At 45.3% G+C, this 21,526-nt stretch overlaps 1 protein-coding gene across 8 annotated transcripts in view; it reads left to right on the top strand.

The window, feature by feature from the left end:
- CASK (calcium/calmodulin dependent serine protein kinase) overlaps positions 1–21,526 on the top strand; it is a 1,268,764-nt gene that overhangs the window by 867,590 nt on the left and 379,648 nt on the right. For all 8 annotated transcript variants that reach the window (XM_078658296.1, XM_078658298.1, XM_078658303.1 and 5 more), the window contains one exon: positions 18,212–18,292. In XM_078658296.1, the coding sequence (XP_078514422.1) occupies positions 18,212–18,292 (81 nt within the window). The remainder of the gene's footprint in view (positions 1–18,211; positions 18,293–21,526) is intronic.

Genomic DNA, 21,526 nt, shown 5'->3' with positions numbered 1-21,526 from the left:
AAACTTCAGGTCCCACTGAAGAGCCCGCATCCGCCACCAGGCGTGATGCACCAGCAGGATGCAGGAGGCCATCAGCCCCAGAAGCCGCAGCGTCAACCTGACCGAGATCCGGAATAACGGCTGAAAGATGGGAATCAGAGCCTGAATATCCCAGACCCGCTGTTCGGGTGGATAAACCGAAACCGCGTCGAGTCGAGAACCGCTCCGATGAAAAGGAGCTTCCGAGAGGGGCACAGGTGTGACTTCGGCACATTGATGGAGAACCCCAGCCGGTGCAGGAGATCTGCCGTAGTCTGGAGGTGGCTGACGACTTTCTGGGGCGACCCCGCCTTCAACAACCAGTCGTCGAGATAGGGGCAGACTGAAACCCCTAACCTGCGCAGATGAGCTGCAACCACCGCCATCACCTTTGTGAACACCCGTGGGGCGCTGGTAAGGCCGAAGGGGAGAACGGTATACTGAAAGCGCTCGTGGCCAACCGTGAACCGCAGGTAGCGCCGGTGGGCCGGCAGGACGGGGATGTGGAATAAGCGTCCTGCAAGTCCAACGCTACCATCCAGTCTCCTGGGTCCAGGGCAGCTAGGACCTGAGCCAGTGTCAGCATCTTGAACTTCTCCTTCCGGAGGAAGCCGTTGACGTTCCTTAGGTCCAAGATAGGGCGTAGGCCCCCTTTGCCCTTATTGGGTACCAGAAAGTAGTGGGAGTAGCAACCACACCCTACTTCTGGCCCAGGAACGCGCTCGACGGCCCCCTTGGCCAAGAGGGCCGTAACTTCCTCCTGCAGAAGTCGCAAATGATCCCCCGATACACGGTGGTTCTGCGGTGGCATGGCTGGAGGAGTCGCCTCGAGGGGGAGGGAGTAGCCCCTTCGGACGATCTGCAGCACCCACCTGTCCGAAGTGACGGTGCGCCAGTGGAGGTGGTGATGGCGAACCCTGCTCCCCACTGGCGTCACATGGGCCCGGAAAGCACGGACTAGGAGGGTTTTGAGGCGGATGCTGCGGGGGAAGGTGTGGACTGCCCTCGCCGTTGTCCCCAACCGCCGGGACGGCGCTTCCCACGGCCGCCACCGCGTTGGGTATTACCCTGCGGAGCGTGGCTGGCGGCACGTGTGGGTACACCCCTTCCGTGGCCACGAAAGGAATGAAAGGCAGCCGATTGCTGGCGCGGGGCCGAGAGGCCCAAGGACTTGGCCGTAGCCCTGGAGTCCTTAAAGCGCTCGAGCGCATGGTCTGCCTTGTCACCAAAGAGGCGACGGCCATCAAACGGCTTGTCCATCAAGGTGTTCTGGACATCGGCCGAAAAGTTGGCTGACCTCAGCCAGGCGTGACGTCTGACCGCCACCGTCGTCGCCATCGCTCTACCCAGTGAGTCGGTGGTATCCAGCCCACACCGTATAGAATATTTGGCTGCATCCCGGCCCTCCACAAGGGCTTGGCCGAGTTTGGCCCGTACCTCCTGAGCACTCTCTGGTAGCACTTCCGCAACCGTATCCCACAGAGAGTGGTTGTAGCGGCCCAAGAGGCATGCGGTGTTGGAAGACCGCAGTCCCAGACTAAGGGACGAGAAGATCTTTTTGCCGTACTGCTCGTACCTCTTGGATTCCCTGTCCGGCGGTGCCGACGGGAATGCGGTCTGGGAATTGGAGGCCTGGATGACCAGGCTCTCGGGGGTAGGGTGGGTGGACAGGAAACATGGGTTGCCCGGTGCTGGGCGGTGGCGTCTGGCCACGTTCCCATCTACGGGCAAACCCGTAACGGGCTTGGACCAAGTGCCCAGAAGAACGTCGGTTAAGGCCTCATTAAAGGGCAGCAGAGGCTCGGCCGAGCTTGACTGCGGTTTAAGGACCTCAGTGAGGAGATTAGTCCTCACGGCCGCGACGGGGAGCTCAAGGCCCAAGGCCTTGGCAGCCCTCATCAACACCACACTGTAGGTTGCCCCCTCCTCCGAAGACACGGTAGGAGGGGAGACAAAACCAGTGTCTGGAGAGGTGTCCAGGCCACTGGCCTCCCCAAGGTCTCCTGCCCAGTCCTCATAAGACTGACACTCCCGGGTCAGAGGGTCCTCAGACCCCTCCCAATCCCCTTCATGTCCCATCTCCTGAAACTCAGGGTTCTCAACTAATGGGGCCTGCTCATAGAAGTGAAACTCCCCAAACGACGTCTGGAGCGGCGCCCATCGGGGACGTCGGAACAGGAATAAAGGGGGCATCGGGGACGGCGCCGCCCGAGGACGGCGCCGGAGGCGACACCTGATGGTCCGACTCCGGGGAGGTCGTAAGGTCCACCGGCGACGATTCAGATCCCGAAGAAGGTCTAGCGGCGTCCCTCGGCGCCGGGCCCTCGGCGCTAGTGGTGCCGGAACCGCTGTACCCGCTGTACCCTGCGGCGCCGGGCCCTGCGGCCGAAGGCGGCGGCGGCGGCGGGATAGCGGGAGCCTGCGGCGCCGGGCCCGAAGGCGTCGGCGGCGTCAGGGCCGAAACCCCCGACCCCCTAGAGGCCCCAGACGGGTCCGCTGGGCCCGAAGGCGCCGCGGAACCCGTCGGAGGAGAGAGTTTCCTCATGGCCATGAGGAAGCGCTCGATCTCCTCCGGCGTCGCGTTGAGCCCAGGGACCGGAGGGTGTGGAGCTGAACGCGGCGCCCGCGACTCCGACGGAGCCACGTGGGCGGGGTCACCCGAACCCCCGGCCGCATCGCGCGAGCATCGGGGGGAGTCCGCAGAGCGATGACGCCTCTTGGACTTCTTGTGCTTCTTACCTGACAACGACTTCGACCCGGAGGAGTGCGGCCTACTCTCGGAGCTGTGGTGGCTCCGAGCCCGCGACCTGTCCCTCGACCTCCCGTGGGACCGAGACCTCTCGCGGCGCGGGACCGACTGCCGGAGTTCGAGTCGCCTGCGGGACCGCTCCCGCCTGGCTTTCGAAGAGAGGGCCCGGCAGTCGGAGCAGGCCTTGTCGTCGTGATCGACGCCTAGGCAAGTTAAACACAGGTGGTGAGGATCCGTGACCGACATCGTGCGGTCGCAATCCTCGCAGTGCTTAAAGCCGGGCATCCCTACGGCACCAATCGGAGTCGAAAGACTTCGAGAAATGATCAAAAAACGATCAAAAAGTTAGTAAAAAATTGACTAGGGTTACTGCTTTTTCCAGATCTGCGCTTGCTGGCGCGGAAAAAAGAAGAACTGACGTCAGCACGCGGAGGCGGCGTCTAAGTACTCCGACGACGTCGTCACGGCGCCCACGACGACGGACGCGGAGCCGCAGACTACGCCTACCGACGCGCAAGGGTACTGCTACGCAAAAGTTTCCGGATCCAGTCTGACGCCTGGGGATATTCTAAGGTAAGGAATCTAATACTAACGTGTCTCTTTCAGATGTCAATGTTATCTGCAGCAATCCTAAGTTCTTCTTCCAGCTTATTGGCTTTGTTAGTGAAAAAGGTAGAGAATTCTTCGCAACCTAGTTGCGTTTTAGTGACCTCTTGGACAGATTTTGCCATCTTGTTTGATTGTTGTTTTATGATTTCAAACAATTTCCGTGGTCTGTTTTTGGCGTTATCCAATTTTGTTCTGATAAATTCCTTTTTTGAGTTGATGATCTTCTTGGTATATTCATTTCTGATTTTTCAGAGGGATGTCAGTTCAGGGGAAGATGGGTGTTGTCTCCATTTTCTTTCTGCGCGTCTCAATTTACGCCTGTCTTCATTCAATATTCCATTAATCCAGGGTTTTTTAATCTTTTCCGTAACTCTTTTCAATTTGAGTGGTATGGTGGCATTGACTATTTCCGTTACTGAGGTAGTGTAATGGTTCGTTAGATCATTCACATTTTTCATGTTGTCAGGTAGGTTTAAGTCTCTCTTGCAGCTTTCATTTAGAAGATCCATATTTGAGTCTCTGGTATCTCGGATCCATCTTTTCATTTTGCTAGATTGAGTGGCTTTTATCTTCTCCCAAGATGGTATTAGGAAGGTTATGGCGTGGTGATCTGACCAGTCGCAAGGTTCTATAGAGAGGATTGAGATGTCATTATTTTTCGAGATAATCCAGTCCAATGTTGCTCCTTTAGAGTGTGTTGGTTGAAGACATGCTTGGCATAGTTTTAGTTCAATTAAATAGTCTTTAAATTCGTTGACCTGTTTGTCGTTGTTGTCATTCCAGCGTAGATTGAAATCACCTAAAAATATATTATTAATGTCGGTGTTGGCGTTAGCAGTGATGATCTCCATCAGTTGGTCAATGAAGTTGATATCGTTTCCTGGTGGGTGATATAGGGCATGTAAGTTGCAAATCTGTTTGCCGATCTTATATTGAGCCCTAGGTATTCGCATGATTCGAGGGGGTCGGATTGAAATTGGCCAACTTCTAAGTTCGATCTGTGGATACAGGCAATACCGCCCCCTGTCTTTTTCTGTCTATCCAGTCTCATTATGTTATAGTGAGGGGGCACCAGAAGGTCCAAGACTGGGGACGAGGATTCAGATAGCCAGGTTTCGGTAAGGATTGTTATGTCTATTTCCTGATTGATAATGATGTCAGCTATGTCAGAAGCATGTTTCGCTGCAGATCGACAATTGAGTAGTAGACATTTTAAAGATTTCTCCGTTCTAACTGTGATCATGTTTAACAGATCTTTGGTTAGTTGGATTTGTTGTAAGTTGTTGAGTTTGAGTTTCCTCTCATTCTTCATGGATGTTCTGTTGGCGTCTATCGGTACTCTTTTGATTTCCTGTGCCTTCATGAGGTCCGATGGCTCATACTCCCGGAGTAGTGATAGTATATCTTCAGTTAAATAATTTTGATTCCTATCCGGTCTGTTTTGTCTGTTTGACAATGGCATCGATCTCTTGTTGTTTATATCTATGGTTGTGTTTAGTAGCTCTCTGATGTGTTCTACTTCATTGTGAGTGTTTTCTGTGATATCACGTAGTTTTCCTATCCCTTTCAGGGTGTTTTGTACTTCCTGTGATAGGTTGCTGATTTGTGTTTGGATCTCAAAGATTTTTCTCATGACCTTAGGTGCAGTAATGAGATTACTCCTCCGTATATTTTGATCTTCACATTTTGTGTTCCTGAATTTCCGTTCTGAACAATTTATCATTGTCTTCTTGATACTTTATTTTGGTCGATTTTCTCCTCTGTCATTAATTGCGGTGTTAGACGTTCTATCAAAGCTTGGTGATCCATGGCTGTTGTTCTTATTATTTGTATTTCTCGTTCTCTCTGCTTCATTCCCGGCTAACGTATTTTCTGTTCCGCATATGGCTCCTGGTTGAGTAACTTGTTCCTGGGGGTCTTTAGATGGAGTGCTGATTTGTTCATGTTTCCTGTCGGTCTCTGGTTGGGGTAATACTTATAGGGTTAGTGTCCGATGAGACTAGGTTGTCTGTTGACGGACTCTGGAGTTGTAAAGGCCTAGTATCTCTTAATTGCCTAGCTTGGTCAGGTTCCTGGTGGTCTCTAGTTGTTGTGCTACTTATGGTGGAGTTGTTGGGTGGGACAAGGTTGTCTTCTATATGAATTTTTAAGTGAAACCAGTCAATGTTATCCTAACGAAGGAAAGTGAGTGTTCGGCTTTTAGGTAAGTATTCGACTGGCAGAGTTGAACAAGTTGCTTAACTTCGGTAACGCTTTTTCTAGTGGATACAGTATCTGCCTGTGGATTCCTCACTGGCCCACCCGCCTCCCCGTTGTCCACTCTTCTATACCTGTTTTAGTGGTATTGTAAATATTTTATTGTCAAAGGAAATGTGTTATTATAATTGCTTTCCTGCATTGATTACACACCGTGTGTGTTATTTTGATTATTTGGACTGCGTACATTGTGTGTATGTCTATTGTTGTTGATCCGTCCGTGTGCCTCGAAGGCACGGAAAAAGGGCGGAACTGATGTCATCACGCTGACGTGGGCCTATTATTGAGTCGTTGATGTTAGCGGAGCCGCGCGATGCCGTGCTTCTGTGACGGCGTCAGCGCGAAGCTACAAAAGAATTTCCGAATGTTGCTGACGCAGGGGGATATTCACATGGTGAGGAATCCACAGGCCTATACTGTATCCACCAGAAAAAGCGTTACAGAAGGTAAGCAACTTGTTCAACTCTGCCAGTCGAGTACTTACCTAAATACCGATCACTCACTTTCCTTCCATAGGATAACATAGACTGGTTTCACGTAAAAATGATTTTGTGTGGAGTTCTGGAACTTTAAAATATTAATGTAAAATCAGCCGAACAACGAATTCCGATTTACTCACCTGTTATCAGGAGAGAACCCAGTGCTGCATCTTTTAGCCCAGCACTGACCCTGAAAAGTAATATTAACCGTAAGTACCAGTAACTTGAATTTTCTAACATAGGAACCCATTGTCTGTTTTTCATCAGAAAAGTTTCTAAGTGTCGATTTTCAGCAACTACAAATATTCCTTAAAAATCACCCGTTTGACTTAAACGCATTCTTTCAACTGTTTGCAGGCGATGCACCAGTGCTGGGTCCAGGATCCAACACTGAGTAAGAAAAAGTAATCTGAACACTACTTACCTGCTAAGTGAATTTCCTCCCATTAGGATAACATTGGTGATTCTATGCGAAAAAGTTTGTGTCAACTTTTAAAATACAATAATATTCCTTAAAAATCACTACTGTAACCAAAACGCTTTCACTTAACTATTTACAGTACATGTCCCAGGACTGAATCTAGGATCCAGTCATGTGGTTAGAAAAGTAATCTAGAAAGTAATTAATTGCATTTAATTAGAAATTCCCATTGAGCTCAATGTTGCATTGTGTTTCAAATTGTGTTGCCTAATGCAACAAACTGTAACTATTGTAATCAAAAAGTCTATTGCCTATTTGAAAAGTATTTAACTACAGTAACTCATTCTGAGAAAGTATATTTTGATAACTTGTTGGTTCTAAAATAAATCAAATATGTCTTTTGATACAAAACAATTGGCCTAGAGTTCGGTTGTTGAGTGTGTGACCATTTGTTGACTGAGTGTGTACACAGTCCTCTGAAACTGCCTTACTGCTCGACCAAGCTACCACTTTAGAGAGTAAGGTTATATCTAACTTTAGCCTCTGCCAAACCTCTGGGGACTGTGGACTCGGTGCACACTGTACCTTACTTTGGTCCAGTATATACAGAGCCACTTTCTTACAGGCTCTATTGGTGATTCCATGATTGGGGCCGTGAAGACCTAGAGTGCACTACACCCTGTTGAGCATGACTACTCTTTATACTTGCATTTACACAGAACATATTCCTGCATTGACTACCTTTTCATGTCTAAGCATAGGATGCAATAACGGCTCTCTTCAAATATGGGGGAAATATATCTACCTCACACCACGTGTTGTTTTGGGGTCATAAACTAAAAGGTAGATCAGAAACACACTGGTGAATACGTTATCTGCTTTTCAGAGACCATGTACTAAAGAAAGAGTTAGATAAAAAAATTACCAACTTTTTGCAGCATACTCAGAAAGGGGACACCTCATTAGCTACTGGTTGGGATGCCTTTAAAGTGTAGACCTGAGAGGATAAGCAATTTCAGTGATGGCTGCGAAAGGGAGAGATAAAATGCTAATAGAGGATAGACTATCCGATCTGAGAGAATTAAACGTTCTGCATAAGCAACACCACACCTTGATAAATCATTGTATGCTAACAATAATAAAAAGACAATCTGAACAACTAGAGGAGAATTATTTTTCAAAACTGCGCCATGCTATCTGTCATAAGGGCAACAAAGTGGGAAAACTGCTAACCTGCCAAGTAAGGCACCAAACATCTAAGAGATACAAAAATATAGTCCAGCCCACTATGAGAGCCTGCGCAACCAGAAAATCAAGAGGCTTTTGGAGACTTTTTCAAAAACTAGATTTAAAAAAATCAGGAGGATGCAACTCAAATGATAACCCTTGTATCCACATTTGAAATACCAATTTTTCCTAAAGCACAGAGAGAATTAATTACCAAATTGTAATCAAGGAAGCCCAACAAGTGGTCAAAGAAATGAGCACAGGTAAATCACTGAGCTCAGGTGGTATTCTTTGTGCTCTTCTATAAATCATTTGTCCCACAATTGGATAAAACACTTGGCCATCCTCTATAACTTCTTCAGTTGGGACTCTGGTGTATGCCCTGCAATGTGGGTACTGATTTTACTTTGATTTACAAATCTGGTATAGAATGCTTGGCCAATAGAACTACTGCATGTGGACTTTAACCCCTTCCGTGCTGCCGTCGGCCATTGGCGGCACTACCTCCCCAGTGCTGCCGTCGGCCATTGGCCGACACGTCCCCGCCCTTTTTGCGGAAGTGCCGCACTTCTGCAAAATTCGCGGCCGCCGTAAACGGGTTAAAATCCATGGTAATAGGCATGGGGAAGAGATGTCCTCCTTGGTCAACGCAGACCATATGAGTGTCCCAAAAGATATGAAGGGAGAGATCGCATGAGATGAGTGGTCCTTGTAGTTCAAAAAGTGTCACGTTAACGAATCCCAGCTGTACTGATGAGTCTCAATGTTGTAGGGAGCTGGAGAGATTTGAAGGAAATCTTGAGAAAGGTTGTTTTGGGACCAAAGATGAGAGTGTGGATCATGGCAAATTATAAAGCTCCAGAAGTCAAGATGTGAGTGAGTAGTCTAGTCTCACAATCCTTTTCCTTCTAAAGAGTTATAAGACATGGGTGCCCCCTCACCCGTAACGTTTCAGTAAGAAAACACAATGACGTTTGGTTGGGGTACATTTGAAGAGAACAGTACAAGGCATTTCTTTTTACAGATCTCTTTCTAACCTGAACAAATCCGAATCCTTCACCACCAGCCCTGGTGGAGCTCTTAAGAGATTTTGAATAAGTCTCTGGTTTTAGAGTGAATCAACAAAAACAATCAAAGATACTGCACCTAACCCCTACTGAGACAGAGATATGAGAAAATTAATTCCACCTGCCACTTTTGATGAGCCACAACTTCGAATAAGTATTTTAGCCTAAATATAACCACCAAAGTAGAGAATTGGTATGGAGACAAATTAAGAGGGACCTACTCAGTTGGAACGCTGTTTATGTCTCTTGGCTAACAAGGCGTTGAATGCTTTCCATGAACATATTCCCTCAACTTTTTTTATTATCTGTTTCAGACTCTCCCTATAGCCATCACAGAGTATAAAATAACAAGCATTTGCAATGCAATAGGTCTCGCATTTACTACAGTTTGAGCTATTGGCATTGTTGATTACAATGCCTTTTATTAATGTGTTGGTTTTTTAAACAAATAAATAAAAGGCATTGTAATTTCCAATGCCAATAGCATAAACATTCGCAAATGCGAGACCTATGGCATTGTAAATGCTTGTTTAAAAAGAGATAGTTTGTCAAATAAAATCCATGAATAGGAAACTTTGTGTCTTACAGACTTGGAACAATGCTGTAATCATAGAGGGAAAGCTTGAGATTAATCAAAAGAAATGTGAGCACGTGTGTACTGAACACGTAAAGAAGAAAGCTATAAATGTATAGCGACTAACCGCAAGGGAAGATAAAAGGACGAATGAAGGGGTGGGGGGGCAGAGGAAAATATTGCTGCAAATTAAAGCAGGAACGAGAAGGCACGGTGAACAGGAGGATGGAATATGGGGAGGAAAGAGAAACACAGAGGAAGGGATGAAGGGGAGAGAGCTAGAAAAGAAGGGCTAGAGGGAACATGATGGTAGAAAGGAGCAATGCAGAGGCGAGGGGACTGGATGGATAGAAAGAGGGTGAGAGGCACGGTGAAAGAGGAAGAGTGTGCGGTAGAAAGCAAGAGGGGACTCGAGCGGTAGATGGAGAGCGATAGATGCGAGGGAAACAGCGTAAGGGGGAGAGGGGAACAGCGATAGAAAGGGAGAAGAGAGTGAGACAGCGGGTAGGGAGGGAGAAGAAACTAATGAGCAGGAGCGCGAGAGGCATGGATAGGCAGAGGGGCAGGGGAAGCGAGCGGAGGCTGGAAAGACAGGGTGGTAAGCCATGTGTATGTGGCGGGGGGTGACTTTAATAGGGCAGCATGGCACCGAAGTAGACATGGGGCCGCCGTAGATATACGGCTGGTCCGCTGAATTTGTGCGAGCGGCCTTATTACCACACAACACGGAATGCCGTCTGCGCCCTGATCCTGGTATTACTGCAGCACTAAAAAACAAGTTCCCGCTTCCCGCCGGGCCGCCGCGCTGCCTGCGACGACCCGGAAGCGGTTGGGCAGCCGGCCAATCGCAGCGCGGCCCCAACCGGAAGTCCCGCCCCCATCGCGGCGCGAGAGAGAAGCCACTGTCTGAGGAGCCCCGAGGGCTCCTGATCGAGTCCCGGTCCCAAGATGGGGGACCGGGTGAAGAGCGGCCGGGCGCATGAAGAAGGCGGGGCTCTCATGTGGTGAGAGAGCCCCGCAAAGCGCAACCGCCGCCCGAGAGGCACGCCGAGCACCGCCAGAACAGGTGAGTGTGTTGCGGAGGAGGAGGGGTGAGTGGGGGTGGGGTGTGCGCGTGTGTCTGTTGTAGTGTGTCTGTGCGTGCGTGTGTCTGCGCGTGTGTCTGTTAAAGGGGGGGTGCGTGTGTGTGTGTGTGTGTATTCAGTGTGTGTATGTGCGCATGCGTGCGGGAGCCTTTCTGTGCATGGGAATAGCAGGGACGGCGACGCGACGTGCGCGCTCACGAGATACAATCGCCAGGAGGACAAGCTCGTCACAGTCTGCAGTCTACATTCCCCGGAATCCCTGGAAAGTGGCGACATAAGTTGTCTCCCTAGACAGCAAAAGCTTCGCTTTTGCTTTCGTCTAGGCGAGACCTAAAAAAACTTCAGGGAGATGGAGTCCTTCATTTAGGCTCGGTAATAAAAGCACCATGAAAGAAGAGAGGTTTGGGGCTCCCTGATATCCTCACCTATTACAGAGCTGCACATCTTAGAGTAATCATAGAATGAGCTGCATGAGAAACATAAAAAAAATACTTTATGGGGGATGACTGTAGGTTCTTACATGGCTCCATTGTTCCCAAAGACCACACAAAATGTATGTAGCTAGCTCACTGCAAACACTATTGGAAATATGGGCTAGAGTACAAAAGGAGACAGGGTTATACAGTTTTCGTTTCCTAACAATCTAAAACATAATAAACCATCAATCACTCCTGTGAATACACTACCCCAGAGGCTTTCACAAGATGGAAAAAAGGGTGAATCTCTTACGATATCAGGCATGTTTGAGAGTGGAGAAATAAAATTATTTGAAAAGTGCAAACACGCATTTGGGGTATCTGAGGGAAACGGAACGCAATATTTTTAATTAAAACACTGTTACAGCTGCAAATAATACCTGGAATAATAAGATTCTTAACCACAATAGAAAAAGTTGCAAGATCAGATTCAGGATGCAGAGGCTTGATCGGAATTACATGCAAAATTCTAATATGCAGGATAAAAGCAAACTTGCAGAGATGTCAGGATACTTGGTCACAACCCCTCTATAAGCCCATTACAGAAAGAGAAGGGGAAACTTTGTGAAAGGGTGTGCCCAAAACACACAGGAGTATTTCCTATACTGCTTGTATGGTTGGTATATGACATCAGAAAAGTTACACCAGATCCATCTATGTGCATTGGATAAAGTTACACCAAATCCACCCAGGTGCATTGGATAGGTGTTGGAGATGTGGTGAGAAAAACTGCACTAGGCGAATATCTAGCTTTGGAAACAATATGGAAAGAAATACTGGACCTCCTCGATCGTATTCTAGGGTTCGACGTACCAGTAAACACAAGGCTAGTACTACTGGGCCTAATACATAATGAGTACTCAAAATAACAGTACATATACACCATTCTTTTGGCAGATGTTGGGAGCAGCTTAGATGATCGTCTTTTTTTCTGGGAAAAAAAGTCCGAGAATATTGCCCAGTAGTTTGGAAATGTCTGGCAATTACTTGCATATCAAAAACTGTCACACTATATAACTCGTAGAAAACAAATTTACTATGGTTGCATAAAGGCAAAACGTGACTGCACTCCAAGAGAGATGAAAAGGGGATGTAAAAAGGTGACTGAGAATCTCGAAGGCAAGAAGGCAAAATTTTAAAAGCATAGTATTGCAAGGCAGTATGGTTTGCAAATCAATAACACCTATAGGCAGAGTGGATGAAGATTGTTTATAGATGTCCCTCTAATAATGCGGGTAGGTTTTGGGGAAATTTATAATTGGGCTCCTAAAACCTGGCGCTGCAGATTGGGAATAATATTTCATGTTCAGTGTAGAAGTTCCACGTAGAAATTATTTGTATTCCCCAAAGGTAATAACATTGTCTTTAAATTTGCTGACTGTATTGAATATTTGTATCAGTGTAATTTGATGATTACAGAAAAGGTGGTAACGGTTGCCAAGCAATGCAGTTTGAATTGACAGGAAGGACTCTGATTTTGCACCAATGGGGTCCTGGCTAGTGTTTATAAAGTTAAGGTGAATAGCTTTACTGAAACCTATTGTATAGCTCCTGATTGTGCAGGATATTTGATTCTTGATGGGGTGTGATATTGCACCTACATCTTAAAAGGGGACCCCAAATAATCCAGAGATTCACAGGTTAATTTCTCTATTAGACCATGAAGCCAAACGATAGGCTTACGCCTTGCTTTCCGAGCTTGAGAATTGAGCCAAGGGGAAGCCACTTCTCCCCAGTTATGAGATTGGTTATCCACATGTTTATTCCACTTTAGATAATGTTATGATGTTTTAACTTTTTTTCTAAAAAGCAGGGTAGATTATAAGCCTTTTAATCCATGTTGAAATTAATTTATAGGGTTTAAACAGAGGTCTACTTAAATACAAATTGAATAATTAAGGTATGTCTAACCTCTTTATTCTGCAGTAATTACCCTCTATTTGAACACTAAGATCAGGATTAAAGTGGGAACTGTTAATCAGTCATCGAGGAAGATTTGCACAAGTTAAAGAGATGCGCAATAATGTGTCTTGGTGTTGATACCTTTTCATTTATATATGACCAAGAAGGGTAAATGCCCCCCCCCCCCAACAAAAATAAATAAATCTGTGCATGGTGGGCATTTTACAATATGGAGATGACACTCCTTTTGAAACCAAGATAGGTAGATCGGTTTATAGAGGTTAGTAACCGCATTAGGCAGATATTATAACTTCACGAGCTGACCATAAATCTTTCAAAGATTAGCTTAGTAACACTTGCAAATGCTACCAGCTCATTTAAAAATGTCAATTGTTATAGACAGTGAGACAATCAATATCACTACTGGCTTTTAGGGGTATGGTTTCATGTAGGAGACTTTAGAAAACATATCTCTATGCTTTGGCCACTAAATGGACAACTGCTCTTAATATAGTAAATTTGAGCCTTTCTAGCCCAATTGTTCAGGCAGTAATGCAGATGGTTGAAAGTTGTTTTTGACCATATTAACTTGCGGTTTAAGGAGATTAATAGGTAGGGAAAACTAAGAACAGGATTTATTCTAGTGTAGTTTTTGTCATTATGTTTGTTCTATCTCACTATACAGCTCTGTGTCCAATTTAGCTCATATTTGGTGTTTTCCACCAATCTCTGTCCACAAGAGCACAATTCTTAAAGTTCATGTTACCTGCCTGCTGCTGCATACCCCCAATACTTTGAAATGGCTATTATGGATAGAAATGTGCCAATGAACGCTGGTAACATCAGGACATAGACAACTTATCTGGAGTCTGCTACATGTCATCTTGAGGTTAGAGTACTGTGGGAAGCTAGAAGTTTTTCATGTATGTATGCTGGAGGGGATTCTGAAGGACAATTTAAACAAAAAATAGTTGTGTTGATCTTGAACATCTTCTTTACATAACATATAGTTCAGGCTCCCTATTTATGAGTTGGATTTAAAATGAATTTGTTAACTGTGCCGTTAACCCCTTCGACGCTCATGACGTGCTCAGCTCGTCATGAGTTACGCCTCTCGTACGCTCATGACGAGCTGAGCTCGTCATGAACCGCGGGTTTTCGCAAAAGTCAGCGCACAGCGGGAAAACCCGCAGCGCGCATGGTGTTAAAGTGGAAAACAAGACATTAATTAATCAAGATTTCATTCTTTCAGCCCACTTTGGCACAGTCAAGGATAGCTGAAACCCTGCAATGGGTTATAAGAAACCCTGTAGTTCATCTGTAGGAATCACAAGCCCACATTGTATGTTTGTCCTCATGTTGTTTTGCAGTAAGAAAAACATATCTGGCTGGACTTCAAAGTTACAACCTGCACTGACACTATAATACCATCCTTCAGACTGGAGACTGACCTAGTGGCTTTTCTACACTTTGCCCGTAACAACACCAAGGCTGCAGTGAGATATAATGAGAATGGTTGTGTATCAGCTTCTTGGGATGTCAAGAGAGGGGCCAGGCAGGGGTGCATCCTGACTCCCCTGCTGTTTACGCTGTATATTAACAAGCTAGGGGATATTCTCTCAGCTGCTAGTAGACACATCCAGAGAGCCGGTTCTAAACTCATACCCACACTTCTATATGCAGATGATTCGGTGTTGTTTACCAGGACAGGTGTAGGCCTTCAACATTTCTTAGACGCTTTTATAGACTTTATGGACTCGCTTTACCTTGCAACCAATTTCTCCAAATCACATACTAAGACAATCGGCTATTTGAAGGCTGCTAGGCGTAAGTTTTTTTGCAGGGTGGCAGAATTATCTAAATAGCAACCTTTCCCTATTTAGATGTTTTGTTTTACGAAAATGGGACGTGGATCGCGCAGAGCGCACAGAAAGAATGTATTGGCAAGGGCAGTGGGGGCCAACATGGACTTTGCAAAAAGACTGGGGTCAAAGCCCGTTCTTGCACTGCTAAAAGTATATAGAGAAAAATGTATCCCCATAGCCACCTATGGGTGTGACGTGTGGGGGTAAAGGGGTGTGAAAGACTTGCAGGTGGTGCAAAAAAAAAATGCGCAGGCTCCGTGCTGTCACCAGCATGCATCCCCGCTTTTACGTTGCGTAAGGAGCTTGGCAATGGATACACCTCTGATTACATCAGAGTTGCACCTATAGTTCGCTGGTTGAGAATTTGGTCTTCTCCAGTCTCTACCCTGAATCAGCTTGTCATAGTGGACTGTATGGCTCTCAAAGGGGCTTTGCGTATTCCATGGCTAAGGTACATATTGGAGCAGATGGGAGGGCTAGGCCACTCCAACTTGTACACTAACCCTAAACCTGCACTTCCTGTTGACATCAGGAAGTTTAAGCATCAGTTTCTGGCCAGACTCCAAGAGGACAGGGAGGGTGTAGAACTTGCTAAACCCACAGTGAGAATTTACATCACCCTTAATCCATGCCCACTGGTGCACCCCTATCTGTCTCTTGTCAATAACGTTCACCCGCGTTACTTGCTAATCAGATTCAGATTGAATCTTATTCATTGGTTACTAGCCTTTCAGAAAGGCTTCTTGAAACCTGTGGGTTCAAGGCCATATCCATGCGACAACTTATCTGACAAGGACACTTTGCATTTTACTCTTTTTTGTTAACATTGTCTCCCTGTGGAAAGAATACATTCTTCCGTTATTTAGCCCATTTCATTTTGACCAGTCCAAGCCAGCATGATTATACTTGCAGATGCCTGCCTCGCCTATGGTTTTCCTTGGAGTTGCCAGCATCTTCTCAAGTGCTTTAAAGATTAGGAGAAAGATGCTTTTTGTTTAGTCAGATTTACAGTATATTTGATGAAATGTATCTGCACTTTACCTGATGCATTTTATATGCAGAATAGTCATAGTATTTTTTTTTCAATGACTTGTATCTTTATTTTATCTTTTGTAAATATGGTTTTAGGAAAATATATATGTGCACATAGTACCCGTTACGCATCTATGGCTTTTAAATGTCTTGTTATAACTGCCTTTGGTACATTTATATGTATTTTTGTGCTCATTTGGCTTTTATTAGTCGAATAAAGAATCTTTTGACTTGACTTGTTACTCTTTGGAAAAAGAACATCTTGGGGGATTGGAGATGTAAAATTGGAAGTTGGACTTCCTATCAGTATTTAAGCACATTATTTACCAGAACATTGTTCTGGGATTCCCATAGGAAGAATATAAATGAAAAATCAATGTTCATGTTGGCAGGTCTGTTTAAGTTTAAAAGGATATGCAATGGTTTTTTGCTAGTCTCCTTGAGAAGAATAAAGGAGAGAATTGAGCTTTTGATCTTGTATAGTAGCCCAATATAAATATTGGATGGTCAGAGAAACCATGCAAGAATTTTAGGAAATATTTTCAGAAGTGCCCTTGGTCTTTCTCAATGTGCCGTGATTCTAGAAATAAGAAGGTAATTGTGATCCATTTTGCGAGAATACCTTCTAAATCAAGAGCTACCCGTTTTCTGACTATGGTGCCAAGTTCACCTGGGCTGAAGCTATCTTTAAGTACTTTTAAAATCCACGATGAATGATATGACACAGGTAGAAATAAATTGGCAAAAGTGAATGCCATATTGTTTGACTATAGAACTCTGTCCCTGTTCTTTTGGGCTGTACTGTAAAAAACATTTGACTCAAAGGAAAGAATTACCTTCCATTAGTCACTATCACAATGTATTATATCTTCCTAGAAAAAAAATGTTTCACAATAGCAGTCACATAGTTATTGCTGTGTATTTTAAGTATTTGAGACTCTGGTTTTTGAAAGATTGTGTAACTATACATCAGCATGCCATGTAATGATCTCTGTGGATGCCAGAGTAGCACTCAAAGTTTTTATCCGCATTAAAGTGGTTGTTTTGTGTTTTATTATGGCTTGTACTGTATTCTTATGCTTAGCATATGTAATTTCTAATTGTGCATCATCATAAGTGTGCCACAGGGCAGCTTCTAAGCCCAAACAACCAACCTTGCATTTCACAGCATTTAATTTGTGTCTCCACGCTGCTCAAATCTGCAAACATGAGAATTTTGTTGCCACTAAATGCGATCTCACTCCTGATAACTGCCGCTTTTATGACCATGACTCTTTTGCAGCTCTTTGTGTGTTAGCCCTTCTGTTCAGCCTGCTCATTTGAAGACAGGCCAGCTGACACCTGGGCAGGGAGTCTAATGTCCTTTGAAATATGTACCTCAGCAGCCGCCCCTCTCCCGTACTATTACATTAACTCTGAGAGAGTTTCACCCTTCTGTGGAGGCTGAAACCTCAAAACACGTTAGACACAATGCTGCCAACATCTTTTACTCCTTAATTGAATTGGAAATGGTTACAGCAATTTCCCTCAATGTCTTGGAATTACCCTGCAAATTACATTGATGGAGCACCTACTACTGTCATTCTTCAGGGCTTTTGCACGGATTCACCTTGAGGTCTTCAATCGCACCCAGGTCCTGTTCAAGGAAGTCCTCTCTCTTAATGAATCAGCGCCACAGCAGTTTTCACTAAGTAAGTGCCACAACCGGTACACTGCAGCCTTCACCATCACTCTTCAGCAACTCTCGATCACCAGCAAGGAGTTGATATCCCCCTTCAGGGAATAGCTTCTCCTTAGGCATGTGATGGAACAATACTTCAGCTCAGGTCATGAATGTGTCCTTTTCTGCTGTGGGCCCCATGCTTCAACCCTGCTTATGAAATCAGTCCAGATATGGAGCCTCAAAGTGGCAGCCTCCACTCTGTGCAACTGGTTTCATATCAGTCTCCCAAACCCATTTTCATTTTTAAATGCTTAAGTGGATTGGGCATGATAGAGGAAAGCTAATTGTATTTAACTATATCAGCAGTGAGTAGGGCATCCAAATAATACTCTGGTGTGGTCTCAATGGGACAAAGAAGCAGTTGTTTTATTGTACCAATATTCAACTGAATGTTGGCTAATTGTTTTAAATAAACAATGAAAAAATGACATTTGCTCCAATTTTTTTAAAAACTGAACATTTTCAGGATTGCATAAATTATGACATTGACAAAAATATACAATTTAGGGTAATCCGGTTCACAATACAATAGATTATAATTGAAGTTGTCTGTAAATTTAGCATTTATTAATGAGTCCCCTGCTCCAGTTGTCTAGCACCAGCTGAAAAAGTTGATGCATATGGTTTTCAGAATTAAGTGGTGAGTGCTGAAATGTGTATCATAATTCATGAGCACACTGTATGCCATTTGTTTGCAGAAAGTACGACTAATATCATCCTTTTTGCAGGTATTGGAAGAAATTTCATGTTACCCAGAGAACAATGATGCAAAGGAACTTAAGCGCATTTTAACACAACCTCATTTCATGGTAAGGTCACCTCAGGAATTTTGATCTGAAATGTACGAATAGTAACCCATAAGCAAATGAGTTTTGTTGCAGCCTTTCTTTATGCCTGTAAAATCCTTTTAGTATAATCCTCTTACCTGTCTTAATATATTTATATGGTCATTATAAAAGCAATTTAATCAAAATTTTTATATATCCATTTTGTCAGAGCCATTTTGAGGTCCAAGGTGCTTTGAGGTACCTATTCAGAGTAAATAACTGTATTTTGCCAGTTGGGTATCATTTTATTTAATTGGTTATGGAGAATACTGCCCAGACTTGTTTGATATAAGCCTGTATGGCTGCTATGACGGTTTAGCAGGTATGTGCACCTGCACGCCCAAGTCAGCCAGAATATTTTGTCATCATCCAAGAAACAGGAGATTAGATTGATATCTGTGGCTAGGGCCTTCAGCAGAACCTCCACCATTTGTTCCTGTACTGAACTCTCTGAGCATCCCCTAGCAAATCCTGGTTCTCTGCAAAAACACCAAGTAGACTAAGGCTAACTTCCCAGGAACTATGTGCTCAGCTTATGTGACACTGTGAGTTAAGGAACACTCTCCCAGCAGACATGAACAAAGAGGTCTTTCTTCTGTGCTCCCTTTGAAGTAAATGGAGTTGGTTGAAGAACCAGATGTGACAAGCCAAGTTGGCAGCACCAGGCTGACTCCATATTCTGGGTGTTTATGATTTCTGCAGTACTTTACAATTCAGAGACATTGGTGGAAACTATGCACAAGTCCCTGTTCAGTCCACTATCAAGCTGTCTACCAGTGACCCTCCCTATCTATGTGTTGAAGTGGTTGAATCTTCTATTCAGGTGGGTAGCGATGATGTCTACTCCCAGGTGACCCCATGTCTGGAAGAAGGAGTTAAAGGACTTGCATATGGATCGCCCACTCATTGGGAGAGTGTAGATGCCACTTTGTGTGCTCATTTAGATGGAGGCTTTCATGAAGGCAGTGTGTGTACTAGCACTACTGGTAAGTAGGCTTTGTTTGGTAGGAAGAGTGCATTGACCTAATGCACATGTCGAGAGAAATCTAATCTGTCCAATGAGGCACTGAAAAAGAATTTGCAGAGTACAAGAGCTGCTGTAAAAAACACGACAGCCTTCTTGGATGGACCATTTTGATAGTAAAATTATTGTTGCCTTTTGTAAACTCGGCTCTTGAAGCGGTAGTAGGATGAATATTGTCCACTTGTACCTTTTGGGTCTGATTTGGGGAATTTGTTCTGGTACCTTTAGTTTAAAGAATAGGAGTCTTCAAGACTTTTGTAGTGGCATACACACGATTAATGACTATGTATATTATGTCTTAGTTTCCAGTTAGTGTGGAAATAGTTTTTATTTTATTTTTAAATTTAGTTAGCAAGATCCTCCTAACAATCTTGCAATCATTTATTTTTCTTCTAAGCTCTAACAAACCCCACGTATTCTCTCCTAACGTCAGGCGAAATTGTCAGAGAACTTTGAAATTGTATAGCTAGATTTACCACCTTATTAAGGAGAGGAAACTCTTTCGGAGATTTCCGATGAGTGACATTGCTGTTGCAGTTATCAATACTTTGGTCCTTTTCACTAGACTTTGTCAAAAAAGGAATCCAGCTCTTCATAGGTTTCCTGATGAAGGATTTTGTGCAGGTTTTAAAGTTTAAAATGTAGCTGCATTCAAGCAAAACATTTAGTTGATTAAAGATCCATTCTACAGATTTCTGAAAAAAAACTTACTAAAAATTCAGGCTAAACATAAAGCATTCTTTCATAAGGGCATAGGATACAGAACCCTTACTTTTGTACCTTATGTTATTTTAGAATTGAAAAGAATAGCATTCGAATGGGTTTGTAAAGGTGTGGACATTTATGTCAAGACACCCTTAAAACAATACACTTAATAAACTTAAGAACAGTTCATTAAGATTCAGATATGGAAGATGAGTGTTAGTGTTTTGCCAATGATGTGTTTTACTTTTAAATATTATTTATGAAAGTTGACACCATTCAGGTTTTTTTTTAAACCAGTATCTGAGAGACATTAGTGATAGATTCCTTACCTTAGAATATCCCCAGGTGTCGGACTGGATCCGGAAATATTTTCGTCAGCAGTACCCCTGCGCGTCCGTAGGTGGCGTCGTGCGGCTCCGCGTCTGTCGCTGGCGTCGTCAGCGCCGAGATGACGTCACCGAGACTACTTAGGCGCCACCCATGCGCTCTGACGTCAGTTTTTTCTTTTTTCGCGCCAGCAAGCACAGATCCGGTTAGAACAAATACCCTAGTCACTATTGGACTAACTTTTTTGAGACTTTCGTCTCTCCTGTTTTTGAGTCTTTGACTCCTGATGCCAAGTAGGGATGCCTGGATTTATATCTTGTGGGGCCTGTTGCCGTACGATGTCAGTAGCGGACCCCCATGATGTCTGTCTCTACTGTCTGGACAGCGACCATGACTCTTGGTCATGTCCCGACTGTCTGGCCATGGCTCCGAAGGCTTTGTGGGAGCGGTCCCGAAAGCTGCTGGAGGCCCGGCAGTCATCTCCGTGCCGTTCAAGGTCCAGAGGTCGCTCAAGGGACCGTCCGCGGAGCCATCATCGCTTCTCAGGGTCCAAGTCTTCGCCCTCGGAATCGGGTAAGAGATGTCACAAGAAAAAGTCTAAAAAGTGTGTTCGATCTCCGACGTCCCCCAGTCGGTTCTCGCATGCGGACGATGGAGTCAGTGGTTCTTCCTCTGCGGCTCCATTGGAGCCTAGGAGTCCAGTGGCTTATCCACCTTATCCGGGTCTGTCGGCGACTCCGAGCCAGGTGCAAGAGTTTCTTGCCGCCATGGACTGCCTTTTCAGGCCTAGGGCTCCCGCCGGTGCGCCTTCGGCCCCCGTGGTCCCTATGAAGGGCCCTTGCTCACCATCGGCTCTGGCCCTGGCGCCGCAGGGTCCTCCGCTGGTGGCCCCGGCCCCCGGGGCCCCAGGGCCCCTGTGCTGGTGGCTCCAGCTACGCCACCCCCTGCGGCCCCGGTGCTGGCGTGGACTCGTTCGTTCCGCCTCCGCCCTTGCCCGAATTTCTGGGCAATTTTGCCCCGTCTTGGGACCCAAATTGGGACATGGAGCCGTTCCCGACGCCGTTGAAGCATTTGTTTACCCTGTGCCTCCCTCACCGTTGCCGCCTATGCCTCGGGCCGTGGAGGAGGGGGATGACTGGGAGGGCTCGGATGACCCTCTT

This window comes from Lissotriton helveticus, chromosome 8, assembly GCF_964261635.1.
Source record: "Lissotriton helveticus chromosome 8, aLisHel1.1, whole genome shotgun sequence".
NCBI lineage: Eukaryota > Metazoa > Chordata > Amphibia > Caudata > Salamandridae > Lissotriton > Lissotriton helveticus.
The sequence above is the reverse complement of the archived record's forward strand: the minus strand, read 5'-3'. Positions and strand labels throughout refer to the sequence as shown.